The sequence below is a fragment of the Mycteria americana genome, chromosome 4 (genome assembly GCF_035582795.1).
Source record: "Mycteria americana isolate JAX WOST 10 ecotype Jacksonville Zoo and Gardens chromosome 4, USCA_MyAme_1.0, whole genome shotgun sequence".
NCBI lineage: Eukaryota > Metazoa > Chordata > Aves > Ciconiiformes > Ciconiidae > Mycteria > Mycteria americana.
Genome location: NC_134368.1, coordinates 14,265,663 through 14,289,219, shown reverse-complemented (window position 1 = coordinate 14,289,219; position 23,557 = coordinate 14,265,663). Strand labels below are relative to the sequence as shown.

General features: G+C 39.1%; 1 protein-coding gene across 2 annotated transcripts in view; it reads right to left on the bottom strand.

Annotated features, from left to right (window-relative positions):
- The window catches only part of PPP2R2C (protein phosphatase 2 regulatory subunit Bgamma), a 203,417-nt gene that overhangs the window by 135,867 nt on the left and 43,993 nt on the right, over window positions 1-23,557 (bottom strand). The window contains exon 1 of one of the 2 annotated variants that reach the window (XM_075499720.1): window positions 6,959-7,093. The exons of the other annotated variant lie outside the window; for it this stretch is intronic. Within the exon in view, the coding sequence (XP_075355835.1) occupies window positions 6,959-7,028 (70 nt within the window). The 5' untranslated portion in view covers window positions 7,029-7,093. Of the gene's footprint in view, window positions 1-6,958; window positions 7,094-23,557 lie in introns of those variants that run through there. 2 annotated transcript variants of the gene reach the window in all.

Here is a 23,557-nt window from a genome sequence, read left to right as displayed (position 1 = left end):
TCTTTTTCTATTATAAAACATGCAGTAATATTGTATTGTATTTCACACCTTAAACTGATGCAAGAACCACATCTATTCTCTAAACTCACCATTTAAATATATGACACATTGCTGAAATGTCTGAGGTCTACATAGAAAACAAAATATATTGCAAAGTACAGTCTTCTTTCCATAATGATGCGTATGCTAAATAAACTGCTCCTGCAGTGAACAATGACACTGACTCTACCTGCACGCTGTTGTTTAGTTTTACATTATTCAACGCTTTTGAATTGTCAGTTTCAATTAGAAAGAAATCTGGCACAGAGAGAGAGCTTGCATAGATCCCATTTTATGCCTGCATCTTATCTTACACATACACTGTACTGTTGACCTCCTGAACTCCCATTTTTAAGGTTTATATGGAGCTAAATCTATTACATCTAGTAGTTATGTAGTTAAACATATTTTAAACATTTCTATTTATAATGTTTCTAGTCCGTATTTGTCTATATATCATAATATACGTATGAATAAACTGCATATAGGCTAAATTGCTGAAACTAACTGGTCTTTTGTGCCACTCGGACACCACTGGCACCTGAGAAAAGCCCTAGATTGGTACAGCCGGGCTCTTTTGCAGCTCTGCGTACTCACTGTCATGGAAGCAGCTTGGCTTGTTTACCATGTAGCTAATATTCTAGACAGTTCTTTTCTTTTGTCAATACATCCATTCACTTCTCCAGGACCTCTAACACTACACAGCAACTATACATAGTTTTTATTTAGTTACTGAGTGGGAGATCATCTGTTGATTACATATGCATGCAAAGAGAGCCAAGGTTGCCATCGGTCCCCGAGGACAACCCACCAAAACCAGCACTCCCGCATTAGAGATTTATGTCTTTGCAAATGGGGAAGATTGCAACCCAGTTTCGTCACACTTGGTAACATTTTACAGGGTACATGTGACACTGGTGAATAATTGTCATGTGGAGGCATGACATTAATCGGAGATCCAAACCAAGTTAACTCCATGCCTTTCAAGCATGTCCTGCAGCTCAGAGTGGCTTGAAGTGCTCTCTTAGAAGGATCTAACAGCCAGTGGTTAAACTAACGCCTTGAAGAGACAGGTCTTTTGAGGAGGCAGTAACAAGTTAACACTAACATGTCCCTGCTCTCTGGGAAAGCTGGAAACAGCAAATTAAGAAACTCCAAAGTCCCAGTCTAGGGTCAGAACTGTCCTAATCCTACTCCTCATTATGATTTCTTCAGAAAGCAGATTTGGCAAGTAAAATAGAGATGATGATATTATGAATGCCTAACAGATGCAGTATGAAAACTGCATCTGTAGAGTACTTTGAATGTGTACTGTATAGTGCTGGTACTGTACAGTGACAAGCGTTGCTGACAGTGTAATTCACTTTGGCCGAATCTATATTGCTTTTTCCAGGCTTGCCTGAACAAATTGCTGCTCCATGTTGCCCATACTGGACGTTGCCTTAAATGTCTGTGCTATGCAGATCCAAGCTTCAGGTAGTACCAATGTTTGATTTTCCTGCATGCCTAAACCATGCTATCCAGCTGCAGGCTTGAGCGGGTGAGCGAACAGTTCAGGCTTCAGTGCAAGGCAGTGCGACAGCTGTGCTCTAGCTCTGCCTCCATGGCTTCTCCCAACTAAGCTGCGTGAATAAAGATTACAAAGTCAGCAACGTCACTTGGATGGAATAAACCTTATTAATCCAAATCTTCAAGGCTACCCACAACATTCATCTGAATAGCACTGTGAATGAAAGAGCCAAATCCATGCACAAAAAGACATAACTATATCCTGTTTAACAAGGGGCAAAGTTATGCTTTAACAAGGTTTACTTCTGTTCATACTTGACTTGAGGAAAAAAATAAATAACGCAAGTGACTAGAATAAGAATGAGCAATAATTTCTAGGGTCATTCTAAAGCTGTTTCTAAATGAGTTTTGTAAAAAGATAAAAATCATCAATATTCATAACATAAATCCTGAATTGCTGGAGGTTAAGAGAGGAAGAGTTACCTCTTGCACTTTTCTTAATAAGCTTGTTACCAGCCATTCTCAGAAATAAGTGAACAGAGTAGATTGATGGTGACCCTGAGCCAGTAGAGCAGTACCTGTTCGCTATATTCATCCAGTACTCTCAGATAGTCAGCTCTTATTCAAATTATATTTGAGATGTTTATGAAAGACAAGTTCATAAATAAATTTCTTCTTGGCAGACGAAAATGGATAATTTCCCTTAACTGTGATTAATGAAGAACAGAGATACTAATTTATTTAGTTAAGGGGGAAAAAGCCCCCAAAATCTGTTTTCATTACCTGCAGAGGATTTTCCTTTAAAATCATCAGGAAAAAAAATGTCTTTTTTCATCCTCTATAATAAATGTTTCACATGGTTATGATTCAATATGTTTTACACTACACTGGTAATTCTCATTATTCTTCAAATATCACATTTGAGGAGGTTAACACACCATTAACATGATTAACTTTTTAATAGAAGTTAAGCCACATGGAACCAATCTGCACCATTTGGCCATATAAATGACTAGATAGTGAAGGTCAGCTTCTGCCCCACTGCACCTGTGCAACTTCACTGGCCTCACTTGAATTTGCAGGCCTGGACCAAAGGAGGAACCTGTCTCTCTCTAGAAACTGAGTATAAGCAACTTTTTATTTCTTCCCAAAACAGGGATACTCCATAAAAAGGCAGGGATGAATCGATACACGAGACATGTCTGCACACAACCTGCAGAAAGCCTTTGCTACCAGAGAACTTCTCCAGTTAAATTTGTGTTCAGGGATATGAATCACATCCTTTACCGCAGTTTGGTAAGGATAGCAAATTTTGTTCATTATTTCTCTGTCAATCATTAAATCTGTAAAATACAGAGTAGCTGAATTAACAGTGCAGTTGCTCAAAGGAGCAGCACTGTCGTTTCCCACAACTTTTTGCCCCTGCCAGGAATACAGCGACCATACCACACAATTCACTGTTCTGAATCAGATCCTGTGTGGCTGATCCCAAGGTCCTGAGACAGCAAAGCACATCAGCAGTCCTGTCAGGTTTACTGTTAATCTTAAGCACAGGTAATGTCAAGGTAACTCTTGGACTGAAGGACATTCTCTGTCCCCAAAAGCACACAAGCCTTTTTCCTCCTTTACCCCTTCCCCCAGCTCACTGTCCACAATTTTCTTGCCATCTCCCCTAACAGACTCTGCCTGTAAGTAACAAAGGCTCGTGTTTCTCTCGTCCAGCCCATCTTCTTCCCCGTGTTACACTGTGCCTCTCCTCTCTTCTCTGTTCTTCTAAAGGTGTTGTGGAAATAATACATTTTACTGACACAACACCTCCTGGGCAGCTGGTTCCTACAGCTGGGGTGCAAAAGGCAATAAAGATAAAACACAGCTCGGCAATGAATCACAAGCTTGAACAGATCTCAGAGGTCATCTAGTCCATCCCTCTGCCCCAAGGGAGGCTCAGCTATCCCCATGTCATTTCTTACAGACATCTATGTCACCTGCTTTTAAAAACTTCAGTGATAGAAACTACACAAGCTCCCTAGGCAGCATATCCCGGTGTTTCACCACCTTCGCATAAAAAAGTTCAATCTTTCCTCACAGGTCACATTTTCTAGGCCTCAGGTCTTTCTCCCCTCTTTCATTACAAGTCTCATCACGTCTTTTCTGTTTCCCTCACACAAATAACTCCAATTAAAGCAGTTTCCTTCACAAACCACTTTTGAAAGTGATCATTGAAAAACCTACTGTATATTGCTGCTGGAATTAAATTGCCTTTTTTCACTGTGCAACTGTAACATATTTTTAAGACTTACGATGACAAAATTATTCAAGTCCTGCTTGTTTTAACTCCATTGGTTTTACTGCAGATATGCATAAGTAACAGGAGAATCAAGTCCAGGTAGTCACTGTTGTCATATGTGTGTCTGTAACGCCTATTACAAGAAACAGCATAACATCAACAGTAAAACAGCAACCATCAAACCAAGGAATTTTTGAGATTTAAAAACCAATTCAATTTTCCATAGTCAAGGTGAAGTCACGTTTGATACAGATAACCCCAATGTTACAAAATAATGACCTATGAAAGAGATTAAATTCGACTTTGCTCAAGTAAGCAGTTCCGTTAGGAACATGCTAGGTCCACTAGTGAGAGCAGAGCAAATCAGATTTGGCTCACAGTTTTCCTATACCCTGTGAATTCATGTCACCTGATTTTTTTTTCTTTTAAACTACTGAAGAAGTAAAAAAGGAAAAGAACTAAGGCAATACTACAGTTAACCAAACATCTTCTTGATTATTGTTCGCTTTACTTTCCTCAGGGAATAGAGAGGAAGACAGTGCATATAAAGGTCAGAAATACCTCCTTTTGTAAATGAATTTAGTCTGCTGCATGGAGCAGCAAGGACAGAGGACAGCCCTTACCAAGATTTTAAAACTCTGAAAACAGAAGAAGAAAGTGTAGTTATTCACAGACAACAACAAATCAGGAACTTCTCTAATACACTGGATACAATATAAAGTATTTCTTCGTTTTAAATAGTGGATTACAAAAGCCAAAAACCCCAGAAGAAAGACTTGGGTTTGGCCCCAATAAAATTATGTTCCAATATAACGAAGCAATGCATTACTGCCTGCAACTGTGTTTCTATAGGTATGTTACTATCACACACACAGCACTAACATATCATAGGATCAAATGCAAGGACTGTGAAAGGACTTCAGGCCTTTATAGATGAGAAGTGTTAATGGCTGTTTCATGAAGCCAAATCTTTAAACAAAATTTAAAAAAAACAAAACAAAACAAAAAAAACCCCACAGAACCAACAAAGCGCATTTTAAGTGCCAGTTTAGCTTACATATTCATTATGCATTTAAACAAAGTATATCAATGAGAAATTAAAATTTGTGATGATCCTCTTTGAGCTGAAGGTGTCCCTGGAAAAATTTTGCAGATAAATCCATTCCCTCAAGATTTTCATGATCTTTTAAAAGGTGTGGCAATGTCAGATATAACAGATGTGAAGAATTTTATTACAGCTGACCAACTGAGCATTCCCAAGAAGCATTACACAGTCGGAGCTGAAGAACTAACACTTTGCTACTGAAGGTTTCCCATACTTCATCTACCTCAAAATCAGATGCCAACATATTTCATGATGACTTCTGATCACAGGGAAAATATAATACAGGCCAACATTGATATTCAAGGTATATTTTGACCCATTTCAGGCCAGCCACTCCATGTGCAATCACAGAAGAACATCCAGTCCTCCTGATCCAAATATCCAGTGAAGATAAAACATGAGAAAATCTAAAACTTGCGTCAGCAGTGCCCCCAAAAATACTAAAAATCTCCACCTAATTTTTAAAACACCCATAACATACAAAAAGAGAAGAATATTGATTTGCAAAATCCACAAGGGATTATTTTCCTCAGATTACAAAACTGACAGACCTGAAAGTCCAAATTTTAACGTAGCTGCACATGCCCATTAAATATATATCTGAATCTCAAGATGTAGCAAGTACATTGCAGTAATTATACCGTGCATTTTGCAGAATCTAAGGCATAAATTCATAAATTTAAGATAAAGTTTCTTCAAATGTTATTACAGATGACTACATCTCAAAATATAAGTCATCATTCAGACAAAAGGTATTAACCAAAAATGCAAAACAAATTAAAAAATGCACCGAAACATGAACCAGAATGCAAAGAATGTCCTAGATGCAAGATTAGCAAAAAATTACACCAGCCAGTGGTAACAGTTACAGTACACAGCTTTTTAAATTTTTCTTCTGAAAAATCTGCTTTGTGTTCCCAGTGTGGCAAAATCATCCTGCTGTTTTCTACATTCTAAAAAAATGCAAATCATCAATAATCAAGAGAGCATCAGCTGATCGCATTTCAGGATGCAGCATGGGAGTATTAAGTGACCGAGCACTGATCAAATGACGACAGAATCTGGAGATTGAGTCTCAAGTAGTATTGGTTGACCCTGATGTTAAGTATGTTCATATTATATAAGCCTACACTGAAGTACTGTTTCTGCTGCTGGAAAGTGCTGTTAAAACTCTGCACACACAAATATATTTGCAAAGTCAAGCACCTACAAATACATTTCTGCTTTTCAATCAATCAATCAATCTTAAAATGGCCTGCTCTTAAACCAACTTTCCGGCAAGGAAATACAGATCTGACCCAACCATTTCACTGGTCTCAAGGTAAATTCTCTCAGCATTTAATGTGTGTCACCTGCAGGAAAATTCCTTTTTATGTAATAAGCTACCAGCCATTGGACCATTAAATCATCATTGGATGATTTAAAATTAAGGTACCTTTTCTTTTCTCATGTACCTTGCACATGCACAGAGGATGGAAAGAAGGCAGCAGTATTTCAAAAGATTGTGCTTACATATCCCTTCTAAACATGTAAGGTTCTCTAGGGAACAATCAACTCAGCAATGTCTGTGATGTTCAGGCTATAATTACCAAAATGAGATGCATAACCTTTATTACACCAGCAAACAGTTAACTTTACAGATTATTTCTCTTACTTTAGTGCTCTCAAATCTTTCACCTTTTTTTAAGTAATCAGCTGCTTCCAATTTTCCACATTGCAGCTACTGTGCATTCAATGCCAGGTGCTGCACACCTCACTAGCACAAACTCAGCACAATGCAAGACCTTCTTTAGCCCATATAGTTTCGTATACTGCCGTAGCATGACAGAATGCCTTCGGGATTTAGCAAATTCAAACAGATTCTGTTGCTACATCACACAGAAAAACACCTTGAAAGTCTCCCTGTTTAAAAAAAAAAAGAAGAAAAAAAGGACCAGCCTACATCTCCAAACATGACAGTGCATTCCTGGCATAGAATATGCAATGCAAGAAGAGAATAATGACAGTATTTATGTTACCTTCAGTCACATAGTTGTGGTCTCGAAGAAAGCTGTGGTTAATTTTTCGTGTGTCCGTGTCCTCGCCCATTTACAGCAGGATTACTCAGCATGCCTATCCGCAGTGGACTGATAGCATCAGCAGAGGTCGTCACAAGAGCACCATCCATGCTGCCACTGCCTAGCAGAGGCGGAGAACACACTGGGCTACTGAGCACAGCATAATGAGAGCTAGTGATGCAGCACAGATTTGGGGCGGGGGGCGGGGGGGGCGGTGTGAATAGCGATCGGGGAAAAAAAGAAAAAAAAGAAAGAGAAAGAAGTAGCGGGAGAAAGACGGAGGGAAAGACGGCTCCGACAAATTACGAATGCAGAAAGCCAGTAGGGAGCTTGCGTGAAGGGAATACAGGCACTTCTCCCGCAGTTAAAGAATAACCCAATTGTTTAGTCAGGTACTCCTTAAACAAGTGCCCACGCAGAGTCTCCTCCAAGTGCCTGCTGCTGGGGATCTTGCTGGATGCTGTAAAGTGGCAATCAGCGTACTGCAGCAAAACCCGCCCGGAGAAGGGCTCTGATTGCTGTTGCTGCTCCTGCTGTCATATGCCTGTGCTGCATCAGAGCAGGCCCCTCCCAGTCAGCCGCTCGCTGCCCAACCGCACAAGATCTGCATGTACTAAAGTGAAAAATGAGACTGCAGGTAATTATTTTAGCTCTTCTGCTGGTAAGATGGGCAATGAAAAAATTAAGGGAGGGGATGTGGGCAAAAAAACTTCAAGCTGCTTAAATGGGTTTGCATTGATACATACAGCACGCTAACGTGCGACCACAATTTTGTGCTAGTCGATACTGTCATATGCAGCAAAAGCAACAGTCGTTCAATGTCAGCCTGTATAAATATTACTGAAATTGCCGAATACCTGCCTATGCAAACAGAACCGATAGAGACAAGGCAACCACTCAGCAAAAGTAAGATAAAATAACTGTTGTTTGTCTCTTTTTTTTTGCCAGTTTTGTAGATAAAAGACAAATTACGAAGTATGAAAAAAATGACGGCCAGAAAACAATCTCTGTGGCTTCCCTGGACAGGAAAGCAAGGCTGGACAAAGGGAATGTTTGCAGGTCTTGGGGTTTTCTTAGACCGGCTACTTTCATTCACTGCATTATCCCATCACCTTGAAAAAGCAACGTTGAAATCTGTATACTCAGAAATAGGAAAACAAGGAGAAGAAGAAAATTACTCACTTGCATTATAAAATAAAGCTTGGTTTTTAGTCCAAGTGTTTAATGGCTTATATTACAGCAAAATTCTTTCAACTGAACAGACAGGCAGTTTCCTTAAACTTTCCGTATCTGTTCATGAAACCATGAACAGTTTGCTGCAGAAGGCACGTATTCTGAAAAGGTACAAGCACCACTGAAGTTGAGAAATTTGAACAGAAAACAAACAGCTGTGTACCAAAGCCACCACTACAGCATGAAAAGGGAGTATGCAATCACAAACCCAATTTAGAGGACAGAAGGATGGTTCTGTGGTTTAGGCCCTAGAATTGATCGCAAAAAATACAATTCAGTTGTCAGAATTTCTACAGCATTTTGTGTAATCCTGCATGAGTCTTGCACAGTTTTTTGGTTTTGTTTTTGTTTCTCTGTAATGAAGCTAAGACATATGGTTCTTGAAGTAAAATTCAAGTACCCTGCTATTACTATAAAACGGGCATGTGACTTGGGAAAAAGTAGAGAACTATGTAAAAACCTGCCCAGGAATAAACAGGAGGAAGTAAGGTTGGGAGAGAAAGATGGACAGCAATGGAATGACCTTCTTCCCTTTCTCATTGATGAAACAAAATAAAGCAGAACCATCTTCAACCTGACAAGTAAACATTATAAAATCTTCACATTTGAGAAGGTGGGAATTAAAAGAAATTATTCAGTACTTGCACGTCTATAGAACACATTTTATTTATATGCAGCTTTCGTAGGCGACAATACTAGAAATGTTATTTCTGCACTAAGAGCATCAGTCAATACTGTGGTGGTACCAGCAGCTCTCCCGTGCCTGCCCTATCCTCTTCAGTCATTTGCTGCCTTTGCCCATGCTTGTTCGTGTACCAAATCCTTTCAGCTTCAGGATATCCTGTCTGCTTACACACTGGTACCATCAACTTTTCAAGGGTGTGCACAAAACCAACTCTCTTTCACAGTTTAGAGGGTAAGCATGCCAGCAGCAACACCAAACCAACCAGGACCTGCTGCCTCACAAGAGGCAACATTTTCCTTATAGATATGCATGGCCGGGTACAGAGCTGAAGCCTTAGGTACAAAGTGGTACGCCAAAACAAGGATCCAGTCCTGCCAGCAGCTTTGGGTGGACAACAGTGAAAGAAATTATTCTGAATTTTCTACCTGTTTATTGGAAGCAAGTACAGCATAAATATTTGATGACAATACTAGCTACAGTTCAGAAAGTAACTGTGAGAACCTGTAAATATAATGAATGAGAAAATATACCTAGAATTTGATTGAAATGAGGAAGGAGGTCTTGCAAATACTGATATTTATTTTGTATAAAATTACCCTAATCTATGTGATGGAGCTGGTTTATTTTGCCCTTCCCTGCCATATTATTTTATCATCTTGGATTTGTTCTTCCAAAGACAAAAGGGTCTGTGAGCAATACACACTGCACATGAAATCCCGACTCTGCTGAAGTCAGTGGCAAAGAGTACAGCAAACAGCAAGTTTACACTCAACTATTTAATGCCACTGTTAGATCTGTCTGGGCCAAGAAGGCACTTCCCTTCAGCATCTGTGCAGGAGATAGTCAAACTCTCTGGTCTTAGCAAAATAACCTAGATGCTTCTGTTAGGAACCTAAGCTCCCTATACACTCAGTGTAGCTTTTGGAGGTCAATTAAGAGCATCTGAATCAGAAACCTCTCTTTCTCCATTTTGTATATTGGATGCTTAAGTTTCTCAGTCAGGCACCCAAGTTAGATACGCAGCATTAGAGAGTGTGGATTCGTCCATGGAGGTACCACCGAGCAGCTTCCTCCCATTGCTATGATGACTGCTGAAACTGGAAGAAATGTCACCTTGCAGGGCATTTGATCCCAAAAATCAAGCAACACAGTTGAGTGAAAATGCATAGGAATAATTTATATCTACAAACATACAGAAAATGAACATGTGTTCTCTCCTTTCCAAGAAAAAGAATTATATAGAAAATTTATTATTGAAAATAAATATATAATCAATTATATGAATGATGTGTAAAGTCTCAAAAAAGCCACACTAGCAATCTGTGAAAAAACATTACAAATAATTTTCTTTGTAAATACCTCTAAATTTCTGTGACCAGGGTGTCTGCAATTTCTACAGTGCCTGAGAGAACGTTCCTGCCCTTCCACATAAGCTCAGCAATCATTGCCCCTTATTTGTCCTCAATCAGCTGAAACCTTATGATTTCTATGGTCTATCATTTTGAGCCTCCTCCCTTTATTTGTTAGGTGTAATTTAAGCAGTTAAACAGCGTTTTCATTTTTTTCTAGGAGCCAAATGGACTTTTTTTTGTGAAGTCAAAATAATAATTCCCATCCAGAGATAATTTTCTCCTCTCACCATTTGAATTACAAAGGTTCATAGACAACTTCCTTAGGCATCACATCTAGGTCAGATGATGCTTACTTGTTCTTCCCACTTTTAAGTTAAAAAAATCTCATAAGGAGGAATGGAATGAGGAGGAAGCCTTTAACAAAAACACTAGACAATATTCCCTATGTGCATATAAATGCTTTTCCCAAGATTATGAGCCAAATCCTTACTGTGTGGCAAATATTAGTAGTCCGCTGACTTAAGTAGGTCAGTTCACATAAGAAAGATTAGCAAAGTTCTGATCTAAATTTGTAGCGCAATGCAAATTTGTGAGACAACATTTGCAGATAACTAGCTGTATCATTTTAAAATGCTACTTATTATCAACCCCACTGATAACCTACATAATTTGATCTGGTCAAATATCCAGGGAGAGGGTGGGGGGGAAGGAACCTTTGATCAAAAACTTATTATTTATTTGTACTTTCACAGTAGTTCACAGTCGTACTCATAAAAAAACCCACTAATTGAGCTGAATACTGTACAAACACAGAAAAAAAAGTGTGCCCTATCCTAAAGAATTTACAAGCAAACTATAAAATGGAAGAGCCACATACAGATCAGCAGACATTTAAGTAAACAGTGAGTCAGTAATGAGGATGGAGTCCTGGTTTTGAGCTTTCTTCAAAAGAAGGCCATTAGACACTTTGTGGAGAGCAGCAATAAACAAAAACTGGATTCAAGAGGTTGAAAAATAACTGCATAACAAGAGTAGAGTGAGCTTAGAGGTAAAAGGACGAAGACTGGCTAGCGGGTCAAGAGCTTTTTCTTTTTTTTCTCCTCCCCAAAGATGGAAGAGACTAAGCATATTAAGATGCACTCTAAAGAGTAAGATGTTCAGAGAAAGTGTCAGTGGAGAGTCAGAGGTAAGGAGGAAAGTAAAAGACAAAGAGGAAAGTAAAAGACAAGGGCAGGCATGACACAGATGCCAGTACAAACTGGGTGTCAGTAAGAAAATGGAAGAGTTAAAAGGAGCATAGCAAACAAAAACTGGATCTGTGCCAGGAGGAGAAAAACCTGACAGGAAACGGAGATAAAATAATTTAAGGAGAGGAAGAAACCTGTATTTCACTTTGTTAGAGTTCTGGGGAGAAGGACTGGAGAAAGGGGAAGGCAGAGAAAGAAAAAAGGAAGGAGCCAGAAACTGAAGCAGGCGGCAGCCAGTACCTTGAAGAAGGAATCAAAACTAGCAAAGATACAAATGGGATTGAGAATGTAAGATTCGGTAACAGTGTAGCCTAACAGTGGTAAGGAATTGAAGATGAGAACAAATCTTTGGCTGAATGACTGTGACCATGTTTGCTCATTGCATTTCCATCAGGAAGCTCTGCAGCATGAGAGAGGGAAGAATGAGGTGTAGAAGGCAATTGGTCCTGCGGGTTCTTGCGTGGTCTTATTTGCAAACACCTGTTGAACACACAGCCATCCTGTTCTACTCCTGCAGAACATTTTTGTTCTTCTCTTAAACACATTCTCACAAAGAGCTTCTATTCATCTTTGTTAGGCACTTATATCAGAGCACAGCCTTTAATAATTTAAACTCTCCATATCCAAAACAGAGCATCGTCAGGTACTCCAAGTCTCCATTTTACTACTCCCAAATTCATCACTCAGTCTGAGTTAGAACAATTAAGCTTGAACTGCAATTAAAAGAAATAGTGGTTGAAGACTGAAATATTTTCTTTGTCTAACAAACCTTTTCATATACAGATCATTCTGTCCTTCATTTAGTAAAACTCAATGGCTTTAAATGAAATGGAACTGAATTTTGAATTAGCACAGAACTTAGAATGAATTATTTTTTGAAGAACAAAATATTTAAAGCACTGTGATGTCAAAAGTCCTTAGAAGTTATACAAATTGCACCAAAAGCAGACTACCTTAAAATATTACCTTAATTTAATGTTTTTGTAGTCATTGGATGTTTTTTAGTGCTTTGACAGAATTTGCTTCTAACCATATCCTAACAGCTCCAAACTGTTATATAAAATATTTTATATAAAATATATATTATATAAAAATATATATTCATTATATTTATATATAATGTAAATAATTATATTTGGTTTATAATTAAATATAAAATATATTTAATTTTAATATTAAACATAATTTAATATTAAAATATAGCTATTATATTATAATTTATATAAATTTATACAAAATTTTATATTATATATTTTATAATTAATATATAACATATATTGTAGATATAATAGATATCTATTAGATATATCTATCTAATAGATATATTAGATATATATCTATATTTATTTATCTATATATATTATTATATAGAGATATATCTACATTATTTTATATACATAATATAGATATATGATTATGTATTATAATAAGATATAGATATAGATATATTATATAGATATAATATAGATTATTATTATTAATAATAACAACAAAAAAATATACAAAGCAAGTGATGCATGATGCAATTGCTCACCACCCACCGACCAACACCCAGCCAGTCCCTGAGCAGTGATTGCTGCCGCTGACCAACTCCCCCCAGTTTCTATACTGAGCACGACGCCATATGGTATGGAATAGCCCTTTGGGCAGTTGGGGTCAGCTGTCCTGGCTGTGCCCCCTTCCAGCTTCTTGTATGCCTGGTAGAGCATGGGAAGCTGAAAAGTCCTTGACCAGTGTAAGCACTGCTTAGCAACAACTGAAACATCCCTGTGTTATCAACATTATTCTCATCCTAAATCCAAACCACATCACTATACCAGCTACTAGGAAGAAAATTAACTCTATCCCAGCTGAAACCAGGACACTCATCTTCAAATGGAATAAGATAACACACACAATTAGTCAGCTACAGAAAAATATAACAAAATATTTAGCTAACCCTTTATGGTTATATTTCATTGCAATTGAATTTGCTCACCAGAAGAGAATATTTATGAGCCAGATGCTCTCTCCTTTATGCATATCTAGTTTATGTACAGAGATGTAAAAAGCTTAGCTACTGAATTCTCCAGTTAGGCCATCAGCAAATTAGCTTTGCTGTTTATTTATTTATTCATAATGTCCAGGAAAATAAGATTATATAGTACAGTCACACTCCTGTTCAGAAATACTGGAGCCCATTGGCTGCCTTTCATTTAAAAGGATAAAGCAACAAGGAGTTATACTGTGATAAACAGCTACTCCCCGAGCCTTCCTCCAACCCTACTCAGCATGACAGAGAAGGGACCCAGAGCTCTGAGCCAGGGATAAGATAGCAAATCTACTCCCTTGGGTTTGAATAGTTTTAGTTCTATTTAAGAATGCTAACTTTAAAATCATGTTTTTGTCTGCTATCTAGTCCTCTCTTAGTACTTCTATCCAGAACGAACATTCAGTCTGGATCATACCCTCCCCTATATTTGAGACTAGATCTACATTGCAAATTGCAGCAGAAATACCCAAGCTACCTTTAAACAAGTTAGACCTTAGAAACAGTCCAGCCCTGAGGGCAGAGACCTCAGCATGAGCTGAACGCCTTGGAGGGAAGCTACCCCACATGTCATTAAAGTAGCAAAGGTACAAACATCTTTCCACCATTGCTTATTTTGAAGACATTCAAGTACATCTCATTACATGATGCCTACTTGCAAAGGAATTAATCTAATAGCTTTGTGACAGTAATGAGTGTATCATAAATGATTGCTATCAGTTTGCCTTAAAAATAAAAATCTGCATTCTCATACATTTCTGAATAGTCCCCTCTATACTTGTCTAATAGCCAAATATAACATAATGTACAGCACTACCATGCAATTCCAGTTTTAATTCTTTCACAGCTAAACAAAAACAGATACTACCAAAAGTTAACATAAAAAGTAATAAAAGAAAAATTATATCAATCACAGCTCTCAAGTACAAAGTAAACAATTTTGTCTTATTCTAACACCTCAATGGTAATTCTTTAGAATCTTTACATTTATAGCATTTAATTTATATTTCGATATACACGCTTCAGTTACTGTATATTAAATGGAATATTTAATATTAAAAATTATGATGTAGCCCAACAATTCTGAAAAACCTAATGGCTGCTATCACAATTGGAAAATATTCTATTATTGACAAAGGGGAAGTTTCTTCAACACACTACCTTTTGCTGTGTTAAACCTAAAAATAACACCTCCCCAGAGGAAGTAATTTATTTTTAGCCTACATACTCTAGACACAGAATAAAAGTAACGCCTCCCAGCACCTGGCGATTTTAGAAAGCAAGCAATTAAAAATTATCATCAAGTAATTTAAATTACAGTAGCTGACTTCCTTCAACATCTTTCACCCTACCTGTTCCGGTGAACATCGCATAAGGATCCTTAGCAGAGTCAGTGCCACTTTCAGGTTTGCAGAAAGCCAGAGCATGGGACGAACTGAATCCACACCACGCTCATAGCTTTTCCACGCAGGAACTAGCAGTTTTACTCTTCTTTTTTGTGGTGTGCTGGTGATAGTGGTGGAGCTAACCAATATGGAGAGCTCTGGGCCTAATTTAATGATCTTTTCCACAGCTGAGAGAATGCAGCCAGGGCATCTGGACATAATGGTTCCTGCAAGAAGTCCCCCTGAGGCAGAACAGACGCCCTGAGCTATGACGTCCCTGTGCCCTCAGGGTCCCGCTGTGACCCGTGCTCCTTTCTAGGCCACTGTATCACTTTGGCTGGGAAGCAATAGGTTTTCCCCATCCTACCACAGCAGCTGCATACACCACGGCCCTCTCCTAGCTCCATAATGGCACGTTAATCTGCAGTCTGGCAACCCCACACTGGGCACTGCTTTCAGGTGTTCCCCTCGGAGAAAGGAAGAAATTGGAAAGATAAGCAGTTTCCTATCCGCTGGCTTGAGTCTGGTCAGAGCGAGCCTGCAGCCGAAGAGCCAGAGCTACCAGGCAGAGGTTGTAGTAGCGCCTGGCAACAGGGAAGAGCGCAGAAGGGCCCAGCTCCCTTGAGCTCACAGCCTTGGATGGCACTGAAACACTGTACCAGAGACAGCGACTGCACCTTTACCTCGGCCTTCAGTGGTTTAAAATCACATCTAAACCAAATCCTGCAATCTATCAGCTAATGAGTGCAAGGAACCAGCTAACAAGAGCGTGAAGAATTTCTAATCAACATGAACAGAGTGAGTTCTGCACACTCTAGGGGCAAGTTTTCATTTGGCAAACTTCAGAATACTGTAACAGATTCCAGCAGGATCTAGATTTAGCTAGAAAGATGGAAAGCAAGGTTGCAAAATGATAGGGGAAGGAAAAGCAGAAAGAACAGGCAAAATGCCAAAAGGAGAAGCTGGAAGTTTTCCCAGAACTTACTAATTTGGAGATTAAGCCTATTTAGTCAGTGCATCAGGAATGGGAAAAGTGGTCCAAGAGAAAGAGCACAGGATGGGGAATCAAAGACCAAGCACTAATTCCGGCTGTGAGGCATTTTCCTTCCTTGTGCTTCTTTTTCACTCTTCCGCTGTCTTGCCTATTTAAACCAAAAATTACATAGACATAAACACTATCTTCCCTACTACAGTCATCAAATGGAAACTGATGCAGGACTCCTGAGCAATGCTGACACTTATGAGACACTGTTCCCAAGCTAATAAAGGTCATCTGTTCCTAAAACAAGCTTCTGTGTCCTCTAAGACACGAGGCAGATTATTTACTCCAAGGCAAACAGCACCACAGAAAAAGACAATGTAGAAACTACAGCCTCCTAGAAGAAGGGTTCGAGATGAGTCCCAAATAGAAAACCTGTCACAAGCAAGCCAGGCACACTGATGGACAAACAAAACTGGAGCCTGAGGAGGAAGGCAGGGTTGGGGACAACTGTTGAAACAAATGCTTCCAGCTTAGCCTTTACTTACAACAAAGGTTACTCTGCTCCCAACAGTTTCTCAAACTGAAATACGAATATAAATATATATATATATGTATGTATATTCCAAACGGGAAATAATATGTTGGGGTTGGTATCATTGCATTACATACTGGAGAAAACATACTATTCATTTTGCAAATTTAGGTTAGTTTTGTAAATACTTTATATAGATGTTAATTAACTTAAATACTTATAGCATCACCTGCATGCTGCCTCATACCTAGTATATGAGGCAGCATGTACCTCGTTAGCACCGGCTGGTGCATATGGGACACTTTCTCTCTAAAGTGATACCCGTGATAGCATCGTCTCTCTGAATTACCCTACAACATCAGCAACTCACTACCATGTTGTGCTGTTGTGCCGGGGAGAAAAACTTTTGAAATGTATGCCTCTGCATGCAAGCCTATAAAATCGCAATGCATGCAGTTTATTCAACCTAACGTTGCTACTACATCCTTTTATGCACACAAAAAGCAGGAAATCTATCCATGCTACTAAAAATTATGAACCTGCAAAGCAGCAATAGGTCCTAAAAAGGATAGCTAAAATCTTGCTGGAAAGGGCTGGAAATCATGAAGGGAAGATGTTTCAGTGGCTGTTCATGATGAATGGCTCACAGGCACAAGAGCATGCAGCACTGGAGGTTGCTGATGGGCACTGTCACTACAGCGGAGCCTCAGGAGCTGAACTGCGTGCTGCCTCCCCGGCACTTCACCCAGCACACTGTCAGAAATGGTTTCCAGACAAGGCCTATCACTCCATAGCCAGGCGAGGCAGCAATTACAAAACTAACTTCATACCCTACGACAAGACGACCCACATCCCAAATAAGTTTGTAGATGTCAGGCTCTGGAGTGGGACGTGAAGCTAGCTGAGACAGGAAAGCCTGAAAAAAGACTAACAGAGAACCTGCAAATATGCACATGGTGTCAAATAAGTGCAAAATTGTCACTTAGAGGTACTAGACAATGCAAAGAAATGATGCTATAAAACATAGAGCAGAAAGTGGCCTGAAGCAGGAATTTAGAGTGGGGATGCAAGCACCAACAGAACTCCCTCAGACTTTGAAGACATGCTTGTATGCATATTTGTGCAAGAAATGCACAATTTCTTCCTGAACAGCAATGGACTGAAACACACATTTAAGCAGTATCCTGATGTGGTACCTGTGTGGTGAGGCTACTACACAGTCAAAACACTGCAAAAGGAAAGTGGTTTCTAAAACAGCTTCCAAAAATCAGCATTCTGAAATAATTAAGCTGATAAGACATAGAAATCCTGAAGAGACAGATCTTGAACAATTTCAACCAAAAAAAAAAATCAAGAGGAAAGACATCAAAGCAGGTACAAAGAGACAAACTTTCCGCACAAGATCAGGAGAGGAAAAAGAAGACATTCTTTTAAATACTATGACCTGTCATAAAATACCAGAAGCTGCCTGAGAATTTGTAACACCTCTAAAACATTTTTGAGACTTAAGCAAAGAATTAAAAATCAAATCAAATCAGCAGATTGTATTTGCTTTCACATTAAAAAGCAAACCACAGCCACTCTTCCTAACATTTTGCTAATTCAGAACTCGAAATATTTCAGGAAATAGTAATTCAAGAACACTTCCTGCACATGGCAAGTCTATTAAACAAAATCAACATACAGGATCATTTATTACTGTCTTTGCATTCTACACGCGTTCATACAAAGATGACAGCTTTGAAGGGAACTTAGCCCAAAAGACTATGCTTTTCACAAGATTGCAGAGAAATGACATGACATATGACAGGACATTCATTGTGACTCCTTCCTTCCACCAATGTGTTTAATTAATTCAGGCAGGCATAGTGCAAACAGCTTTTTCTCCAGCATCACCTTACACCACAAAGCGTAGTTACATATTTCTCTGTTCTACAATAACTAAGGAGACATGTGAATCCAGTGATTCGGGAATGCCTGCAGACCCCAGCCATCCTGGGCCAGTGAGAAGGAACCACTGCAGAACAAAAAAGCTGTCCTAAAAAATGATACAGCGCTAATTTTTTCTTGTACATAAAATTTACTGCAATATTGTTGGTACAGCCTCAAGAGAGAGGAAATCTCTCAAAAAACAAATTGCATCAATATAAATAATGATTTTGCTGTTAGCCTTTCCTCCAGATCATCCAAATATTTAAATTACTGTAGCATCTGAAGTACAGTAAAAAATGCTGCACCTGCTGTAAGAGCTGCAATCTCTGAAATAACACTCACTTGGTAAAACAAAAGCTAAAAACAAATTCAAGCTATTAAAAGAGAAAAGAGAAAAAAACACCTAACAGAAAACAAACACATAAGCATTCAATGGTGTGAGAAAAAAAAGTAATTTTTAAGCAGAAATGTAGAAAGAAAGCTAGCACTGAATGAAAATAAAAGTTTGCAAGACATGCTAAAACCCAAATTTTGAGAAGTATGAAATGACATACTACGTTGCAGTAAACAGCAAATGCACCTAAATGTTGTATTCCACTTCTGGCCGCCCTCATACCAACAGCAAGAATCAAAATTCAGAAAAAAGAACAAATCACAGAGGTGATTTGGCATTGGAAACAGAGAATTACAAGGTAAACAATGACCGAGAAGACTCCTCATAGGAATAAGTCGAAAGGAATGGAAGCACAAACATCAAAAGGAATTATTTTTATTGTGGCTCAAGACACAGTAAGTGCAAATTAAACAAAGGAAAACACATTGCTTATTTTGAACGATACTTACAAGGGAGAGTATAAGTGGAAAGTTATTAATTGATTTTGCAACCTAATGAAGGACTAAGCACCTACAAATTAAGTGTTGCAATGAAAACAGCAGAGGCGCCTGGCCCTAAGGAGAATCTGTTTTCTCCCCAAGGAGAAGTCAAGTTTTTGCACTTGCAGTTACTCTATGCACATAAGCAAAACAGTCATCCAAATAGGATCTGGAACCACAGCTACGTGCAACTGTGTGCAAGAGGAAGTCCAACTTGGCAAGGAAGGGAACAGGAGCCCTCACCCAACACAGGCCAAAAGGCCCCAGCATAACTTGCTGTTGGAAAAGGAAGGTCTGCTAATCAAAACCAAGCCCTAGCATGTCACTAACCACTTTAACAAAAAAGAAGGGGAGGGGTGGCCGTTTAATGGTACAATTTTTGCTAAACTCTGCAAAACTATATTTAACCTTACTTACAGCTAGACAGGGACTAATGCAGTTGCTGAGCAAGCATAAGTGCTAGGCCTTAAAATATCTATAGTCTGTAACAGAATGAACTAATTTCAACTAATGAACTGCTGAGCCAGCGCAATGAAAAGACTAGAGCATGGGAAAAGTAATGCAATAATAGTACGCTTGAGACAATTATAAATCAAAGAGAAGAGAATGATGTCTCTAAGCTTCAAGGAACAATTCCCCAGGGAGGGGTGAGGAAGACCATCTACGAGACCATTCCTAAGGGCACAGTGACCAGTGATCTGAGGACTGGAACGGAAGCAGTAAAACAAGAAGTGAGCAGTCTGGGAAATCAGGGAAGAAGCTGTGGGTCATGGCAGTTCTGAGGGGATAAAGGAAAATTCAAAAGTCAACAAGGTGGGTGCAGCAGAAGAGGATCAACATTGCAGACCCCAGCAGAAGAAAACTGACTGTTGTAGAGGTGAGTACTTCTCTGAACAACCTTGATGCACCAGGAGGCATGTCCTTCGATCCCCCATGCCATGAGTGTAGGCTGTAAGGGCCAAGAGAGGGGTCTTGTGTACCTTAGGGGTTGGGAGACCTTAAGCATCTGGGAGTAAAAGTGTCTACCATAACCACAAAATTACATATGCTAATGACTGCAGGCTGTTCCTCATATCCACTGTCATTTATGTAATCTCTTTAGTTCTAGAATTCCTCCGTCAACACACCCACTGCCATTCTTATCTCATCATTACCTACCTCACGGTATGATTGCTGAGATTGCCTGTGATCCTTACTTGTTCTGATTATCCCATAGCTAAGTACCACTGATTCTTAGCTGTCATTGCTCTGCTTTGTCCATAAATACTGCCAACCTCTATAAGCTGTTAAAAATTCTATCTACCTGCTTGTATAACTAGTCTTCTTCCTTGCCAGATAATACTGTTGCACTCCATAGACACCAAACCATGTTAACACAGTGTCAAAAACATAACAAAAAGGAAATACATTTGCATTTTCTGTTGAGCTAAATGTATGCATGCAAGAAACACTCGAAGCCTGGCTTGAGCTTCCAGGATAGTTCCCTACTCAGTTTCAGAAACTCAGTGGAGCAATGGGAACAACCTACTAAGTTTAGCCATTCCCACAAATAGGCAGCCGATGAGCTTGATTATGTATATTTGTATTTATCACATTTGTATTTAAGCATACACCTAAGCCCTGTTTAGGATCTAACCAGAAATCTCAGCCTCACATCAGTTAAGCACTTTTAAAAATTTTAACCAGATGCAATTAGATTATAAAAGATTCTTTCAAATAAAATGTGGCAGAAACCTCTGGCAGTACGCATTTTGCATAGTTCTATTGAAACAAATTTAATCTAAAGACTTACTTGGTAACATGCTTAGAATGGTAACTTCTATGACTCCTTGGACAGTAATTAAGAGCGGCTTCTTAATTATTCAATTTATCTGTAACAAACCGGGAAGATTTATCTTTCATTTGTGCCAATGTAAACGATAGATGTGAGCATTTCAAGTTCACCAGAAAACACGTGAACAAACCAGTAATTTAATACAATATCATTTCAGAGGAAGCACAGAAAACTATCTATCTATCTATATGTATTGGTAAGTAAAATAGAAAACACAAAAGCTATTTAACCTGAAAGCTTAACTGAAGTTCTTTAACACACTGTGGCTAACCAAATCCCTTTCTAAAGGCGTGCCGTTCACTAGCTACTTGCTTACAGTGATGGAGAGGCTGAGAACACAGAGGTTTGATCTCTACTTCATATTTATAAAATAACACTTAAGAACTGCAGTCTCGTTGGTCTCTTTTAGCTAGGCTGAAGTGGGGTTTGAGCTTGAAGGCTGCGGGGTGAAGGGCTCTGGCAATCCCAAGGAGGCAGAGCCTCTCATTTCTTAGCTACAGCTACAGCCCCCAGAACAGGGGGTCTGGAAGCCAATGCACCAGATTTTTGCCAATCCCCCCCCCCCATTTTGCACAGCAGCCACATTCAGCCTCTGTATTCCACTAAAACAACTACTTTTAACTGTAGAGATTTTTGATGATAAAACCGTTTTCAGTTTATTCTGTTCTAGTCAAGGCTACCCCAGAAACCTATTTTTTTCTTCTTGCAACACTACACCAAAATAATTTGATAAAAGGTCTAATGATCCAAGAATCCTAAATCTATCATTTCTATTTACTGGGTGTCCTCTGAGCTCGACTCCTTCACCTTCACTTTGGCAGCATGACCCTTGACCACAGGGCACTCACCGTAACAAGGATTTACTACGATTTCACCTTACTGCAAGTGGTTTCCTATAGCCAGGTCTCCTAAATCTCAAACTTCCGAAAGACTACCAATCTTTTTTTCCAGGAATAGCCTTTTTGCATGAAACAATGTTCACTACAGTGATTCTGTATTCTAAGCAAAAAAATATTTGCATTTCACCATTTTGAAATTCAACATTTTGCTGAAACGCAGATCAGTTTTCAGACTGAAGCACACAAATAGTAATGTTGGATTTCTGTATTTTGCCACGTTATGCAAGTTTTCCAAAATGGAAATAATCCAGAATCAAATGGAAAGACATGTTTAATGGGGGTGAAAATGTTAATGGTGCTTCAGAGAATACGGAAATTCATATAAGATGGCCACTGAGCATCAATCCTTCCACCTTCGAGGTGACAGTAATCAGAAGCAGAAGAAGCCAGCAAAGAATTGGCTGTTGCTGCCATACCTGTTGCTGGCAAACAAAACTGTGGATAAACCCATTCACAGCTTCCATCACCAGGAATGAGGAATCACATACAGCCAGAAAACACAGTTTGGGACCAATGCAGCTGATTAAAAAGGCAAAATCACCCCAGCCCTTGGAAATAACTGCTGTTATCACCATTGTAAATATATCAAAAAGAAACAATACAGACATAGGCCTGTAGAAACAATGTAGCTAATGGAAAATTTGTTACTTGAAGCTAGGAAAAACTTCAATAGTGTTATTTAACAGCATGACATTTCTGTACCACTGACCAACTTTTAGCCAATTGTCAGGAAAAATGCAATCAGAACTATTATATACCATACCTTACATTTTATGGATACCTCATTAAGATTTCATATTTACATTTGACAGCCTTACCTTTGAGATATGACCACACCAGCAATTGCTACTGCTTGAATTACTGTAAGTCTAAGAGGTCATTAAGACCTTATGATGACATCATTCAAATACCACAATGTGAACTCATGAAATAATGATGGCATTCAGTTGTACTGAAAATCAAATGAAAGAAAGACTGTATAACACCCAATAGGAAAACGGTTTTGAGAAGTAGTGTTTATCCTTGAAACACAATGGAGAGCACACCTGGGAAAAATTGGTATTTTCAAGTTATGGGATGATCTACGATTCCCTCTACTCTTAGAAACTCACCTTACATTTCCACATCAGCAGCCCCCTAAAGCCCCTTTGCAGTGGTGGGGGAGGGTACATGACCCAACTCTTTAACAAAAACTGAGTTTCTGCCAAATTAAAGAGGGTGAACTGAAAGCTCCTAGTTATTCACTGGAATAGCTGGAATTTGTCCAACTCCTCTAAGATCATGAAGTTCAACAAGGGGAAGTGCAAAGTCCTGCACCTGGGGAGGAATGCCCCCAGGCACTAATATATGCTGGGGGCCACCCAGCTGGAAAGCAGCTTGGCAGAAAAGGACCTGGGGGTCCTGGTGGACACCAGGTTGAACATGAGGCAGTAATGTGCCCTTGCAGCAAAGGGTAATGGTATCCTGGGCTGCATTAGACAAAGCATTGCCAACAGATGGAGGGAGGTGATCCTTTCCCTCTACTCAGCACTGGTGAGGCCAAACCTGCAGTGCCGTGTCCAGTTCTGGGCTCCCCA